Source organism: Meriones unguiculatus, chromosome 2 (assembly GCF_030254825.1).
Source record: "Meriones unguiculatus strain TT.TT164.6M chromosome 2, Bangor_MerUng_6.1, whole genome shotgun sequence".
Taxonomy (NCBI): domain Eukaryota; kingdom Metazoa; phylum Chordata; class Mammalia; order Rodentia; family Muridae; genus Meriones; species Meriones unguiculatus.
The window spans coordinates 138,404,414-138,418,240 of NC_083350.1; the positions used below are offsets into that span (position 1 = coordinate 138,404,414).

The window sequence follows — 13,827 nt, forward strand, 5'->3', positions numbered from 1 at the left end:
TTTAATTCCTTTCTCTTACGTGTTAAGTAACTAATTGTTAAATATTTTAAATATTGTACCTTGCAGCCTAATGATTAAGTTCCCTTCTTTCTAGTGTCTCCTTGCAACATTTGACACAATTAAGCATATGACTCAATTGGCCAATCATTTCCTGAGGTTTTATATTTAAAGCTTTAAATTTTATATTTGGAGGTTTAAATTGAAAATTAAATGAAAAAGCCTGGGCTATTGGTTAATAAATGAAGAGATAGCCTCCTAGTTTATTTTACCACTCTGTTGTTCTAGTGCCCTTTTTCATAGAAGGGCCAAGGTTAGGTTTGTATCACAGGGTATCATCTGGGATGTCTGAGACCTTACATTTTTCAGATATTATTGATTATCCCTTATGCAAAAGCATTTTAGACCAGAAAAGCTTAACCTGTGCTTGCAGCTCAGAGGATTCCTGGTTTTCCAGCAGCATGGCCAATTTGTCTCTCTAGGTAGATGACACTAACATAAAGACCTGTATGCTCAAGGAAACTGGACCTCAATTCCTTAAGATGTTCATAGACACTGTACATTTTAAGTAAGAAACAATTATAAAAAGCCACTGTCTTGAGAAACAGTGAATAGGACTGATGGATGATATAATGTGGGAAAGAACACAACTCTGAAGCCAGGGTTTGAATCTTACCTCCCCATCACTTGAGTGAGCTGGGGTAGGCTTCTTAATTTTGATGCCTCTTTATTTATTTATTTTTTTCTTTTTGAGACAGGGTTTCTTTGTGTAGCCCTGGCTTTCCTGGAACTCGCTCTGTAGACCAGGCCAGCCTCTGCCTCCCCAAATGCTGGGTTTACAGGAGTGCAACACCATGCCTGGCTTGATGCTTTTTCCTAGCTGCAAGAGGATGTTAACACAGCAGAGCAGCTACATGTATATGCTTACACAGTGCAAGGCACACAAACCTGTGGTTGTCAGCAGTACTCGCACTGCTTCACTCCAGGGGTTGTTTTTCCTGGGGAGTAGGGTTGGGGAGTTGTGCTCGGGGGAGATTTTTGATTGTGGAGGTTGCAAAGACATTTTTGATTGCCACTTCTGAGGAATGTGTCACTGGCATGTATACAGTGTGTAGGGTTACCCCTACAAGACAGAACTATCTAGCCCTAAATGTCAACAGCCCAAGGCTTTTTCTAGTGTGTATTGCTAACATGATTATGATCTGACATGCGAATGGTGATAAATGAACATGCAATTGGTGTATCATGGCAAGAGACCTCATGGTTCCAAGCTTCATAGGCAGAACAACTGAAATTATCCAGGAATGTTTGTAATAAAATATTTTAGCTGTATTTAAAATAAGCTAAAATAAGCCCCATAAAGTATGTTTTATTATTATACAAAATCATTTTAAGTCTTTTTTTCTCTAAAGTTGACAAAATATTTGAGCTCGGATCTTCAAGTTGGCAGTGAAATCTCAAATTTACATAACATTTTGCATCCAGTATTTTTCTTTTTGGGAGTAAAACATCAAGCTGGCCACATGTTAATGCATTTATTTTACTTTTAGATTAATAATACCAAATACTTATACAATGTTGCTGAGCAGGTATAAAAATTGTTCTGTTAATGTGTCCTTAGAACTAGTTAATATCTACCCGACAGACTGTGCTGAAACGATAAAAGGTAGGGAACAAGAGCTTCAGTTACTTGTCCTGCTGGTAAGATTGGTTTGGGTACTTCTGGACTTCTCCCAGCACAGCAGCATACTAACAGATGATTATGGATATGGGCCTCTCCACTTGCTTAAGTCTAGGTACTGGAACAAAGCAGCATTTCCAGTTGATGAAAGGATCTGTAGGTAACATGCTGTCTCTTAAATAAAGCTTGTGGCAGTTAAACCAATAAACTGCAGCAATAAGAAAACTATTGACAAAGTACAACCAGGGGATGTTCATTTCTATGTATGCTGGGATCTGAACTCTAAGTGAGAGGATGAGGACCTGGAGTGCTACAAAGGGAAACCAGGTACCAAGAAAACACACGATGAGCCTGGGCAAGAGTGTTTTCCTGGAGATCATAGTGCAACCAGAGTGCAGTGGGAAGGGAAAATAGAGGATGGCCTTGTTCATATAGGATGCTATCCTGATAGCCTGTATCAAGGCAACAACTTCTGGCCATGAAATCAGAAAGGCCACAAATAAAACCATCAGCATAGATAGTGACAGCCAGTTACTCTGAGTGCTGACATAGGAGGGGCACTGGTGCACATAAATCCTGTGTGTCTTTAGGCTTGCTGAGATGGCTGGATCTCCCAGAACATAAGCAAGGACTGAGATCCAAGTTAAAATGACTGTCAAGAAATAAAGTAACCTTTGCCTCTGAGATGAATGCCTGGTGGCTCTAGACAGATTCAACCAGTAATCTATACAAGCCAATAAGCAGACTGGATAATGCAAAAAGCCGTAAGTGAAGGAAATTATTTCTGTGAGCAGACAGATGTGGTATTTAGTAAACCTAATACCCAGAACTACAAAGTCCTTGAAGTAGGACAGAATGGAAATGTTTACCAATAGTAGGAGATCAACAAATGCCAATGAAAAGCAGAAATACTCCATAAAACTCCAATAGGTACCTTTCCTTTTCATTCCTAGGATGAGGATGTTTAATAAAACTTTCCCAAGTATGATCAAGAACAACAGATAGTTAACATCTAGGGGCTGCTTTGACTGATGTAACAGGTGCTGAATAGAGCAGTTCACTGAAGAAAGAGCTGTCATATTTTTAGTTAAATTTCAAGACGATCTGATGAATACATAAGAAACAGCTTCACTTTATTTTCCTTACCTGCAAAAAGAAGAGAAACCTTGGTGTTACTGTGGTGCTCTCTCCACTTTAGAACTTTCCATGCTTCTCCATTTGCACAAATTCATGTCTCATATTGAGTGAAGCATTACTAGTACACATGGATACTATGATCTCTCCTAACACTGTGGATAGACAACAGGTTCAAACATGATCAGTTTTTGAGCCCAAATAGTCCAGAACTCTGAGATCTTTAAACTGAAATATTACATTGAAATGTAAATTCTCAAGTATAAAGTCTGTTTTTTAACAAGTGATAAAGGGACACTTATATTTACCTCAGCCAAAACACAGCAGAAGATGCAGGGTGGCTAGTGATACCAATTAGTTGCTACAGAGAAACTCCTTTTTGTCCTTTTGACAGTGAAATTTAAAGGTTATGTTTAGGGACCATTTTGAATAGCCATTTTCACATTTTCCATCTTTCTCTGATGCTCAAAAACTAACAAGGTTGAAAATAATAGGAGCCTATGAAAAGGAAACTGCAGGATTTCTCTTTGGGATATGTTTCTTTAGATGTGGCAACTGCAGTGAACACAGGAAAGAACTGGATTGAGTATGGGTACCTGAGAACTTAAACACAAGAGCAAAGGAGCCAGAGCTGAAGCTTGAGTGTCAAATGCACTGGCAAGTGGCAGAGAGATCAGAGAAGAAGGGCCAAGAAGGAAGGAAATTCCAGAAACAGCATTTGAAGAAGGAAAAAACAAAACAAACAAACAAAAAAAGATTTGGGGATATAGTTCATTGCCTTGCATGTACAAAACCCTTCCTGGGTTTGATCCCCTAGCACCCCATCCCTCCAACAAACCCCAAGCAACATATATACCTAACACACACATACACACCTACAAACTAATTTCTAACAATAACAAATCTTATGAGGAATGTCCACAATGAAGTGGGCTAAACCAACATGTGGTAGGTTATCATTAAGGTGTGCGGCATGCAGCCCTTACATCAAGAGGGCTGGGATATAGCACAATGGCTGTGCATACGCCTTGTATGCTCACTGCCCTGGGTGTGATCTCTCATACAAAGCCAACATTTTAAACGCTTTTAGAAACAGGAAGATTTCATTTTCTAGTGAAAAGCAGTTTTTCTATACTTGCTGAAATTTTTCACACATTAAAGTAATGATAAATTTCTACAATGTTTTAAGTGAAATGCAAGGTACAGTATTATGCAACATACAAGCATAGTGGCATGTGCCTCGACTCATAGCTCCCAGGAACCAAGTGGATTACCTGAGGTCAAGGCTAGCCTGGCCTACATAAAAGCCCTGGCCAGGGCTGCAGAGATTTATATTAATAACTTAATGATATATTTGAAAGCTTTAGAAAACAAGAACAACACCCAATAAGAGTAAACAGAAAGAAAAGAAATAAACTCAGCTGAAATTAATGAAATAGAACAACAAAAATCAATGAAAAGATGAATTTAGTTCTTTCCAACAATTAACAGTGCTGACAAACCTTTAGCCAAATTAACCAAAAGAGAGATAATCCAAAGTAATATCAGAGATGAGAAAGTAGACATTACAACAGACACTGAGTAAATTCATAGAATCTTTAAGTACATGCTTTTGAAATCTATATCCCACCAAGCTGAAAGCCTTAAAGAAATGTATGAATTTCTATATGTATACAAACTATCGAAGTAAAAAATTGAAAGAGACCCATAACACCTAATGAGATAGAAGTAATTAAAAATATCTCAACTAAAAAAAAAAAAAAAAAAAAAAAACAAACCTAGGCCAGATAGATTCAGTTTGGAATTTTACCAAACCTTCAAAGAAAACACAAATATTCTACACAAAACAAAAACTGAAGGAGTATTTCCAAGATCTTATTATGAAGCCAATATTACTTTGATATACAAACCAGACAAAGACTACCACCAACAGAAAATTAAAGACAACTATTTTTCATGAACATGAATGCAAAGATTCTCAACAAAATATTTGCAAACAGAATCCAAGAACACATCAAAAGTATGCACCATGATTAAGTTGGCTTCATCCCAGAGAAATAAGGGTGGTTCAATATAAGTAAATCAAAAAACATAAACCTCCACATAAAGGACAAAAACCACAAAAATCTCATCAGCTGCAGAAAATACCTGTGACAAAAAATAATACCCCTTCATGATAAAAGCTTTGAAGAAGGGAAAAATCTAACAGGAATAATTAAGTTGGATAGTGATTAGGAGCACATGATAGAGAAGAGAATATAGCAAGGAGAATAGCTAATACTAAAAGCCTTTGAGCCAGGCAGTGGTGGTACATGCCTTTAATTCTGGCACTCGGGAGGCAAGCCAGGTGCTAGACCTAGTCTACTGAGTGAGTTCAAGGACAGCCAAGAGAAACTGTGGGGTGGGGAGGGGCAGCAATACTCCAACTAGTCAGCATCTGCTTCCAAATAAGACCACCAGGACCAGGAAATGGGTCACCTACTTTTTTGAGTTGTAGGTTAATGGGGTTCATAGACCTGCACCCAAACATTAAAGCCTACTGTCAATGTATTGGTTGCGCTCTAGAAATTGATGGTAAGATCCGATTGCTGAAGATTCCACAAACTTGAGTCATAGAACATGGAGAAATCTAGCTGGCACTGACTTGAAAACTTCACCCCTACTGGCTAGATTTCATATTGTTAGAAGGTACTACACACACTATCAGTGGAGTAAAATAATTGTCAGTCTCACTCAGCTATGAATTCTGTGAGTTACAATAACAACTTGTCTCTCTGGCATTAGTGGCTCAAATGTTATAAAAGAAACCAACCACTTTTTGACTGCATTTAAAGCCTGCTCTGCAAGATGGAACCCATACCTGACACCATTAATGAAGTTCAGAACCTGTGGCTAGTTAAGTCATGGGCCTTAGGAGAAAACCTACTATTATTCCACTACATAGGTAACAGCAATAAAACTACTCCCAATGGCTTATTGCTATACCTGTAGATCATCCCTCATCAGAAATGCTTCTTATAATAGATGACAATTAACATACAGACCCACAAGTGGTCAACATGTAAAGAATGAGAGACTGTAATTCCCAGCACTAAATAGGATATCTGCTTTTTTTTTTTTTTTTGAGACAGGGTTTTCTCTGTGTAGCCTTGGCTGTCCTAGATTCACTTTGTAGACCGGGCGGGCCTTGTACTCACAGAGATCTGCCTGCCTCTGCCTCTCTGAATGCTGAGATTACAAGTGTGCACCACCATGCCTGGCCTGGGATATCTGTGTCTCACCCTTTCCTTCAAGACTTCAAGATCTACGTGGACAGTGGGTCGGAAAGATTTTAACAGTCAGTGGTAGTGAATGGCTTCAAGAAAACTTTTCCAGACTCAACAGGACAGGTGCTTATGTTCACTCACACAGCCTGTGATGACACACACAAGACCTGCACAAACTCAGGCCACACTAGACCCCAGAAGGGAGGAGGGAAGGGTCACAAGTATTGCCTCTAGCTGAGGAGCTATTGGCATTTTATTGTTATCAGCAAAGGAAGAGTCTATTTTCTTTAATGGAATGACACCTGATAGCTCCAGGGCAAGACCCATGCCCAGAACTAGTTGGCCAATACAAACTGGTTAAATTTATTTGTTTGTCTAAGTGAGAGTAGGGAGTAGGGAAGGAAGACAGTGGGAGGCGGAGGAAGGCAATGAATGAGAATGTATGAAGCTGGATGGACAGGGATATGGGGAGGGAAATGATCAAAACGTACTGCATGAATTCTCAATATTTACAACAACAGTAAATATCAGTAAATTCATGTGAAGTTATGTATTTATAAAATGTTAAAATGGTAGACACAAATTTTTTTAAATGTCATGGTAGTTAATACTAGTGTTTCTGTCATTTGTAAACTATAATATATATATATACACCCTTCTCCCATAATCCACTAAAAATATTCAAAATTCCAATATTATCTCCTTCAAATAGGCTCTCAGGACAAGGTGTGAAATCTACCTGTGTAGAATTTCCCTTGAAAAGTGTCCACCAAAGATGTACAGAATAAGGTCCTTTCCTGTATTCATGTGCCTCAAATGCAATCTAGAGAGCACATCATGGAAGGCCTTTTTCTGACTTTTTTTCTTTGAGGCTTGCTTTGAGATCTGTCCCAACATGGCAGCATGGGCACACCCTAGTTACCCCTTCTGTGCTTTCCTATTTGTAGCTTGTTATTTTGAGACTGGGGTCTCACCATGTAGCTCTGGCTGTACTGGAACTCACTATGTAGACGAGGCTGGTATAGAATTCAGTTACTCCTGCCTCTGCCTACAGAGTGCTCAGATTAAAGGTGAGCCACCATGCCTGGCTCCAGTCTTTACCTTAACAACATGCTATACTTACTTTCTTCTTGACTTGAGCATACTGTTTTCATTTTACAGCCTTCAACTGCATTACTGTTGGTTCCTATGTGCCGTTTTACTATACCGAAACCTGTGAGTAACTGCTGTGAAAGGAAACAAAAGTAACCGTCATAACAGCCATTTTAGTAAACAAAGACCGTATGTCATTGCAGAGAAAACAAACCAGGCCAACTACTTACCATCGCAGGTTTTCTGAGCAGCAGGGAGGAGGACAGTACTTACATTGAGAGTCCACTTGAGATGCTGAGAGCTAACACGGTACCTATCAAAGACATCTTGCAGTATATTGCAAGTTTCCCAGTGTCCAAACTACATTGCTTTAAGGATCCCCTAACACTTGTATGCTAAATAATATTTTACATTAAAAAAAATCTCAAACATAAAGAATTGAGCAAATTTACACTGTTTGACAATTGCTTGAGTGTCTAGCTTAATATCAGACAGCTAAATTCTCATCTGCATTTAATCTGCCTCCATACCACACACATCTACTACACGGCTTCTGGAAACTTCTCTGTACGTTCGTAAGACTTGGAAAGCAAAAAGGGTTACCTCAAGTATAACCCAATGACTGTGTTGCAGAGTTTCATTCCTGATCTTAGAAAAGTTCAACGTTCCAAATACAGCATGAGAAGACAGGTGCTGCTGATGTCAGTACTGGGTCTAGGGTGCAGGAAATGAGTTGTATGACTCATGTTTGTGGGAGCCTGCTACACAGAAAGAGCCTGTAAAGGACACTACACTGAGCCTTATCAGGGCTGCACATACCTTCAGTCCTAAGATCAATTCTAGAAGTGTGGTGCATAATTATGGTCCAAATCACAAGTGGAAATGAAGTGGCTCAACCTATACATGAAAGAGCCTTCTAAAACCAGGCACCATCCAAATGTGAGGAATTCTATCACTGAGGTTATCATGGAAGACCAATTAGCTGTTGGTTATGTTTCTTTCAAAACATAAATGCAAACGGTTTTAAGATGAAATTCTTGCATAAAACTTGTCATATATAATTGAAATACATAAAATGAAAACTACCCATTTTATTGTCTTTGAATAGCCCATCCTTCCCATTGATACCCAGCCCAGATCATTTCCTTAGATACCTCACCATACCATACAACCCCACACATCCGCATACAAATCCCGTATATATAAACACATTACACACCACACTCCATTGCACGCACATACACACACACACACAGACACACACTAGTAGTTGACACTAGTAGTTTCTTGACTCCTGCTGTTAGGTTGGACCATGTGAAGACATCCTTCAGTGTTTTATTTCCTGCCACATGTGATAAATAATACAGTTTAAGATGATGGTGTCACACGATACATACTCACTTATAAGTGGGTACTAGACCTATAAGATAGGATAAACATACTAAAATCTGTACACCTAAAGAAGATAAACAAGAAAGAGGACCCAGGGTAAGATGATCAATCCTCACTTAGAAAGACAAATGAGATGGACATTGGAAGTAGGAAAAAACAAGTAACAGGACAGGAGCCTTCTGCAGAGGGCCTCTGAAAGACTCTACCTAGCAGTGTATCAAAGCAGACACTGAGACTGCTTTGAATAACCAAACCTTGGGCAGCATGCAGGAAATCATATGAAAGAAGGGGGAGTTAGTATGACCTGGAGAGGACAGGAGCAACACAAGGACCAAATATATCAGGGCACAGGGGTCTTTTCTGAGACTGTTTCTCCAAACAAGGACCATGTATGGATATAACCTAGAACCCCTGCTTGGATGTAGCCCATGGTAGCTCAGTATCCAAGTGGGTTCCCTAATAAGGGGAACAGGGACTATTTCTGACATGAATTCAATGGCTGGCTCTTTGACCTCCCTCCCCTTGCTAGGCCACAAAGGACGACATTGCAGCCAGTCTTGAAGATACCTGATAAGCTAGGGTCAGATGGAAGGGGAGGAGGACCTCCCCTATCAGTGGACTTGGAAAGGGGCAGGGAGGAGATGAGGGAGGGAGGGTAAGATTGGGAGGGAATGAGGAAGTGGGCTACGGCTTGGATACAAAGTAAATAACCTGTGATTAATATAAAAAATAAAAATTATTAAAAAAAGATGACGGTGTCTCAATCAGGGTGGGTCACTCAGTGACTGGGGCAGAGACACTGATTAATGTATGGTATGAGCAAATCTTTGCTGTATTCAGTCACTGGGGTTTTGAGATAACCCATTAGAGCCTATCCTGACTAGTACAATTCCTGTGTTCTTTGTGTCCTTTGAAATGTTTTAACTTCACATGTTATTTATTTCACAGCAGAAAAACTATAAAGGACATTGTAACTGAAAAGCAACAATATGAATGTAAGAAAATTGGTTAAAATTACTATTCAGCTTTAATTTTGGTATTCTAGTACCTTTTGGGCTTTCTTTTGAGTCACGTATACATAAGGGAAAAGAGTATCTCAATTCAGGGATCTAAATTTAAACTCCAAGAAATGACGGTGACTTAAACCTATATAGGTTGAAGAAAGGACATAATAAAGAGCAAAAATCAATGAAAACAAAAACAAAAAACAAAACCAGCAACAGGGCTAGTCATGGTGACCCACACCCATAATCTCAGCACTCAGGTGGTGGAGCCAGGAAGACTACACAGCCTGAGCTGCAGGAAACAGACAACCAAACAGAACAATTAATGAGGCAAACTGGTTGTTTTGGTGGGAGGGTGGCACTAACAGAGAAACTGAACAATGTAAGGAAGCTATTACAAGTATTAGGAAAAATGGACCTTACTGAAGCTTCTATAACCATTACAAAGATAATTATGGACTAATTTGAACTATTTTTTTCAATAATTTAAGCATCTGTGATGAAATAGATTATGGATACGACCAGAACTCATTTACAAAAGAATACTAAATATCTCATTAAGAAAACCAATCTCTGGCTGAAGAGACAGCTCAGCAGGTAAGAGCACTTGCTGATCTGAAGAGGTCCTGGATTCATTTCCCAGCACACACACAGTGGCTTATGGACATCTGTAACTCTAGTTCCAAGGGATCCAATGCCCTCTCCCAGCCTCAGCAGGCACAAGTGTGGTACACATAAATAATACAGGCAAAAACTCATACACATAAAAAATTTTAAGCTTGACTGATTCTGCCAAACATTTAAGAATAAAGTACTGACTCAGAGGCCCAACCACTGCCATGTAGCCCAGGTGGGCAGAGGACACCAGAGAAGGGCAGGCACCACTACAAGTGTGGTAGAGTGATGGGAAAGCAAGGGAAGCTGAATGATTTGTGCACTATGAAGAGAGTCAAGGGTGGTGAGAAACAGCCTGATGTGATGAATAATAGCCTGCCCTACCGGCTGAGGCAGGGCCAGCTCTCCTGAGGGCAGTGCTGGAGACCTGGCCCTGATCATGGGTGTGGGAGAGCTGGCCAGGTGGCATAAGTGAAGAAGACCTGGTCTGGGTGACCCAAACCTGAGAGCTTGCCTGGCCCTTTGCCTGGGCAAAACAGAAGAACTGACCAATTCAGCTACCTCCTAGGCTCATATCTAGGGCTCCGAGTTAGCCCACCCCAACATCTACCCCATCTACAAACTGCTGGAGCGCATGAAGGGGCTGGTCCTCCAGAACCAAAGCTGTAGGATCTCCATGACATAGGGCAACAACAGGAGTCCTGGTGAGGATCCAGTGTTGATAGTGCAGCAGAAGCCAGGGGCTTGGAACAAGACCAGTGACTTGCTGCAATGAATATTTTCAAATAAAGCTGCTTGGGCACAGGGGTATACTATGTGATACACTGCAGCTTTGGCAAGGCTTTTTGTGTTTTGGTTTTTTTTTTATTTTTCTTGTAGAGGAAGATTGCAAAGGAGGATATGGAGTGACAGGGAGATGAATGAGATGTGGGGTGCATGATGTGACATCCACAATGAATCAATAAAAAGTTTAAAAAAAAAAGTACTAAACTTAGCCCAGACCTTACTTAATTCATGTCACAAGACCAGAACTGTACTAACATCAAAACCAGAGGTAGTTCAAGAAAAGTATACCATAAAACAACATACCTGATGAACACAGAAGCAAAAACCTTTAAGAAAATACTAGTCTATGAACACAAAAATCCTACCACAATCAGTGCAAACTTAGGTTTAGAAAATCTAGTAACTCACTATGTTATCAGAGGGAAAGGGAAAATCTCAAGATCAACTGAGTAAATGCAGAAGGTATTTCATAAAACCCAAAAGGATACAAGCTCACAAGCTCACAAGACAGGAACTTTCCTAACCTGACAAGCAAGATCTGAGATACACGTAACTTCATGCTTAGTGATCAAAGAAATCTGTCTGGGAACCCATTCTCCACACCTGCTCAGTGTTTCACTAGGGATCTTCACCCATGTGATATGCAAGAACAGGAAGTCAAAAACAGGAAGTTAAAAATAAGTAAAACTATCTTTATTCATGGGTGACATGGCCATGTACTAAGGGAATTATTTTTTGTAATATTCTGTTTTTTTTATAGTTTATTTTTATTTTATGGATGTTGGTGTTTTGCCTGCATATATGTCTGTATGAGGGTGTCAGATTTCCTGGAACAGGAGGTACAGACAGTTTTTAAACTGGCCTTACGGGAGCTGGAAATTGAACCCCGGTTCTCTGGAAAAGCAGCCAGTGCTCTTAAATGCTGAGCTATCTCTCCAGCCCCATTCTTAGGGATTTCTAAGGAAGCTAAAATAAAACAGACCAATAACAGCCATTTTTGTATGTACTACAACAAAATATTGGAAAGGAAATAAATGTACAATAGCAGGAAACAATAAGAAAAAATTTAAGGATACAACAGACAAAGCACATATAAGCACAATATTCTGAAAACAGAAAATCACTGTGGAAGAGAAGTCCTAAAACAGCAAAAAGAGAAAGGGACTAAAAGACTGAAAAGCTTATCTTGTAGAAACTGACAAACTAATTTATGGTTTATCTAGAAAGTCACATGTCCTGAGAGAATGAAAATGATTTGTATGAACAATTTTGTCTAACATTTTATATAACCTAGGTTGAGACTAGCTGTGAAGATACAGAAATAAAAACAGCATTGTATTATCATAAGGACTTTCCTGTGAGTCAATGGTATAGAGAAGCTTTCAGAAACAGACCTCAAAGTTATGGTCAGTTAATTTTCAGAGAAAGTGCATGGTGGTTCATTAAGTGCTAAGAAAGTATCTTCTGAAGTCTAGTCTTTTCTATGCAAGTGTGCACACACACAAAATAAAGAAGCAAGCCTTATTTGCGACCCTAAAGAACCAAGTTACTGATTCTTCTTAAATGGGAAAACACTGAGAGATACATTTTGCTACATCTCCTGTACTGATTGCTCTACCTGGGGATAATACAGCAAGGGTATATAAACAAGCAATGACAAAATAACGGAATGATAAAACTTGAAAAGTGACATCTTGCAGCTCTTGATGTTCAAGTTCAAAATGGAGGTAAGCCACTGGTCATCATCTCTTCCAAAGGGTGAAAGAATCCCCTACTACATCCAACACAGACTTGCTAAGAAATTAGAACCCAGTAAGACCTTAAAAATTCAACGACAGCTCACCATGAAAACATGGAAGAGAATACCTCATGGGGCAGGGCGAGCTCTATGAGGCATTTTTTTTTCATCAGTAAATTATAACAACAGTACAAAAGATTAAAAGGCTTAAGTTAAGGTATGGATTCCAATGGGAGAGAGGGTGGGGGAAATCTCCAAAGAGTTGGGAGAGGGCAAAGTATGATCAGAATATTTTGTATGAAAAACATCTATTTTATTTTTTTAATTTTTATTTTTTATATTAGTTACAGTTTATTTACTTTGTATCCCAGCTGTAGCCCCCTTCCTCATTTCCTCCCAACCCCACCCTCTCTCCCTCATCTTCTCCCATGCCCCTCTCTAAGTCCACTGATGGGGGAGGTCCTCCTCCCCTTCCATCTGATCCTAGCTTATCAGGTCTCTTCAGGACTGGCTGCATTGTCCTCCTCTGTGGCCAAGAAAGGCCACTCCTCCCTTGGGGATGGGAGGGGGAAAGGTCAAAGAGCCTGCCATTGAGTTCATGTCAGAGACAGTCCCTGTTCCCATAATTAGGGAACACACTTGGATAATGAGCTGCTTTGGGCTACATCTGGGCAGGGGTTCTAGGTTATATCCATGCACATAAACCCACAATAAGGGAGACATTAAGATACACAAGTAGGTACAGTATGTAGAAATTATTTGGATTCATTAAAGCAAACATGTTTATAGTAGAATTGGGCACTAACTAAAAAATTTAGGATACTAAGGAGTTTTTAATTTTGTTGTGATCTGAACTCTGTTCCCTTCAAATTCAGATGTTTAAGTCTTACACGATAGTACCTCAGGATGTGACTGCATTTCTAGAGAAAGTCTTTACAGAGGAAATGAAAATTAAGAGTTACTTTTTAAGTATACATACTAACATATTTGGAAAAGAGTTGACTACAAGAATTTACTTCAAAATCTGAAATGCGTACATTGGGGGGAGGGATGTGTAGTAGGTAGTGGAGGTCGGGCAGGACTGTCCATCACTGAAGGGTTAGTCAATCCATTTGTATAGAT

General features: G+C 39.5%; 1 protein-coding gene across 14 annotated transcripts in view; it reads right to left on the minus strand.

Moving 5' to 3' along the window:
- Positions 1-13,827, minus strand: part of Gpr160 (G protein-coupled receptor 160) — a 46,108-nt gene that overhangs the window by 5,391 nt on the left and 26,890 nt on the right. For 7 of the 14 annotated variants that reach the window (XM_060378169.1, XM_021631980.2, XM_021631981.2 and 4 more), the window contains exons 3-4: positions 7,202-7,304; positions 1,303-2,824 (exon numbers count right to left, since the gene is read on the minus strand). In XM_060378169.1, coding sequence (XP_060234152.1) covers positions 1,747-2,757 — 1,011 coding nt within the window. In that variant the 5' untranslated portion in view covers positions 2,758-2,824; positions 7,202-7,304 and the 3' untranslated portion in view covers positions 1,303-1,746. Of the gene's footprint in view, positions 1-1,302; positions 2,968-7,201; positions 7,305-13,827 lie in introns of those variants that run through there. The other 7 variants (XM_060378171.1, XM_060378173.1, XM_060378170.1 and 4 more) reach the window with 3 other exon arrangements.